Raw genomic sequence first — 1,836 nt, 5'->3', positions numbered from 1 at the left:
ATCTATCTATCTATCTATCTATCTATCATCTGCCATCTCTCTCTCATAATCTGTCCACCGTCATCTTTCTATCTTCCTTCCTACCTATAATATATTTACATATGCAGTAAGAGTACCAGTCTTGGTAGCTTAGGAGCACGATTTTTGGAAGCCTGAATATTAGTAAACTTCTGAAATCTAGACAAATATTTATTAAGATAGCCTACTTCTGGTGCTGAAGAGATGGCTCAATGGTCAAGGGCCTGGTTTCAAATCCCAGCACCGACATGGCACCTAACAACTGTCTAGGACTCCAGTTCCAGGGAATCCAACACCCTCTCTGTCCTCTGTGGGCTTTGCATGACATTGGTGCACTTACATACATTCAGGCAATACATTCTTACACATAGAAAATAATAAGTAAAAAATTTAAACATGATTACTCCCTCAGATATACATTCTTAAATTCCAGCAAATTTTAAAAGAAGCAGGAATTTATAGAATTTCAAGTAACATTCTCAATACTGGAGATAAAAATAGGAAACAAAATAATCATGTTTCATGCTTTGAAGGTTTCCAGGTGCACAAGAAAGATTTAGAATCAGGATGCCATTCTCCAGTCTTCATGAGGACCAATAAGAGCAAACACAGGCTATGAAACCAGATACCATGCGAGAGTGGGTAGATTATCAGAGTGAAGACTTGTAGCACTGGAACAAACATTAAATGTGCAAGGTTTTCTGGAAATGTTTATGTTGATTCCCAAAACTACTGATTTAAGAATCCATCTCTTTAAATGGCAACAGGTCAAGTCTCATTATGGTAAATGAAGACATTCATCTAAGTGTTAATATCATATTTAAAAAATATTTCTCTACTCTTCATGCTGGAGGAGTTAAGTGAAGGTTGAAAGAGAGGCTCCAATTTATCTCCTCTTTGAATAATACCTTCTGTTATCTCAGGTCAAAATAAGCCAGTGTTGGTGGATGAATGACACAATTAGAAATGTGATAAACCACTGAGATCAGTATTTCATCAAGACTACTTGTTCAGTGATATTTCACTCAATTAATTTTAATGTTTCAATATGTGAACTTAGTCATAGCCTCATTCTGCAAACATCTTTTCAACCATGACTACCTTGTTCTGAAAATGTCCCATCCTCTTTGATCTTTTTTCTCTTTACAATGGGCACATTGCTGATGATATGATGTCACCTGAACAACTTACTGTTACTTATTAAAATCTCAGTTTTACTGTTTTATTTTCTTCCAGGTTTTTCAGGTCTTATTCATTGTCTTTTTCTACAGACACATCAAGAATAAGATATATGCAGAAATGTGATCTTGGATTTTCAGTTGTTCATAATAAACCAGTTAATTCACACACACACACACACACACACACACACACACACACCAAAAAAAACCAACCACTTTATATTTTTTTATTGTGCTATGGTTTGGATAAGTGTCTCCCAGTACCCATGGGTTAAAGACTTGATTCCTAGCTAGTAGCTCCACTTAGAGGTAATGGAGTCTTTAATAAGTGAAGCCTGATGGGATATTTTCTGGTCATTGGGAGTGTGCTCTTGAAGGATATGCTGAGACTCTAGACACAGCCTGCCATCCCAGGAATGAACTCAACTATTACTTTCACCATAAGTTGCTTGCAAAGATGCACTGCTTCACCATAGGCTGAAAGCGACATGGATAATCACATCTTTGAAAGTGTGAACCAAAACAAACGTCTCTTCTTCCTAAGTTGATTTTTCTCAAGTGTTTGGTAAATTAGTGAAAAGATGATGAAAACATTCCAAAAATACTTTGAAATAAATCAACTAAGTTTAGGACTCAC

General features: G+C 36.1%; 1 protein-coding gene across 1 annotated transcript in view; it reads left to right on the top strand.

Annotated features, from left to right (window-relative positions):
• Tspan19 (tetraspanin 19) overlaps positions 1 to 1,323 on the top strand; it is a 6,166-nt gene extending 4,843 nt beyond the window's left edge. Inside the window, exon 5 of the mRNA XM_008831016.1 lies at positions 1,255 to 1,323. Coding sequence (XP_008829238.1) covers positions 1,255 to 1,323 — 69 coding nt within the window. The remainder of the gene's footprint in view (positions 1 to 1,254) is intronic.
• The last annotated feature ends 513 nt before the right edge of the window (positions 1,324 to 1,836 follow it).

Source organism: Nannospalax galili, unplaced genomic scaffold (assembly GCF_000622305.1).
Source record: "Nannospalax galili isolate Female #2095 unplaced genomic scaffold, S.galili_v1.0 scaffold1131, whole genome shotgun sequence".
Taxonomy (NCBI): Eukaryota; Metazoa; Chordata; class Mammalia; order Rodentia; family Spalacidae; genus Nannospalax; species Nannospalax galili.
This window is presented reverse-complemented; position numbering and strand designations above follow the sequence as displayed.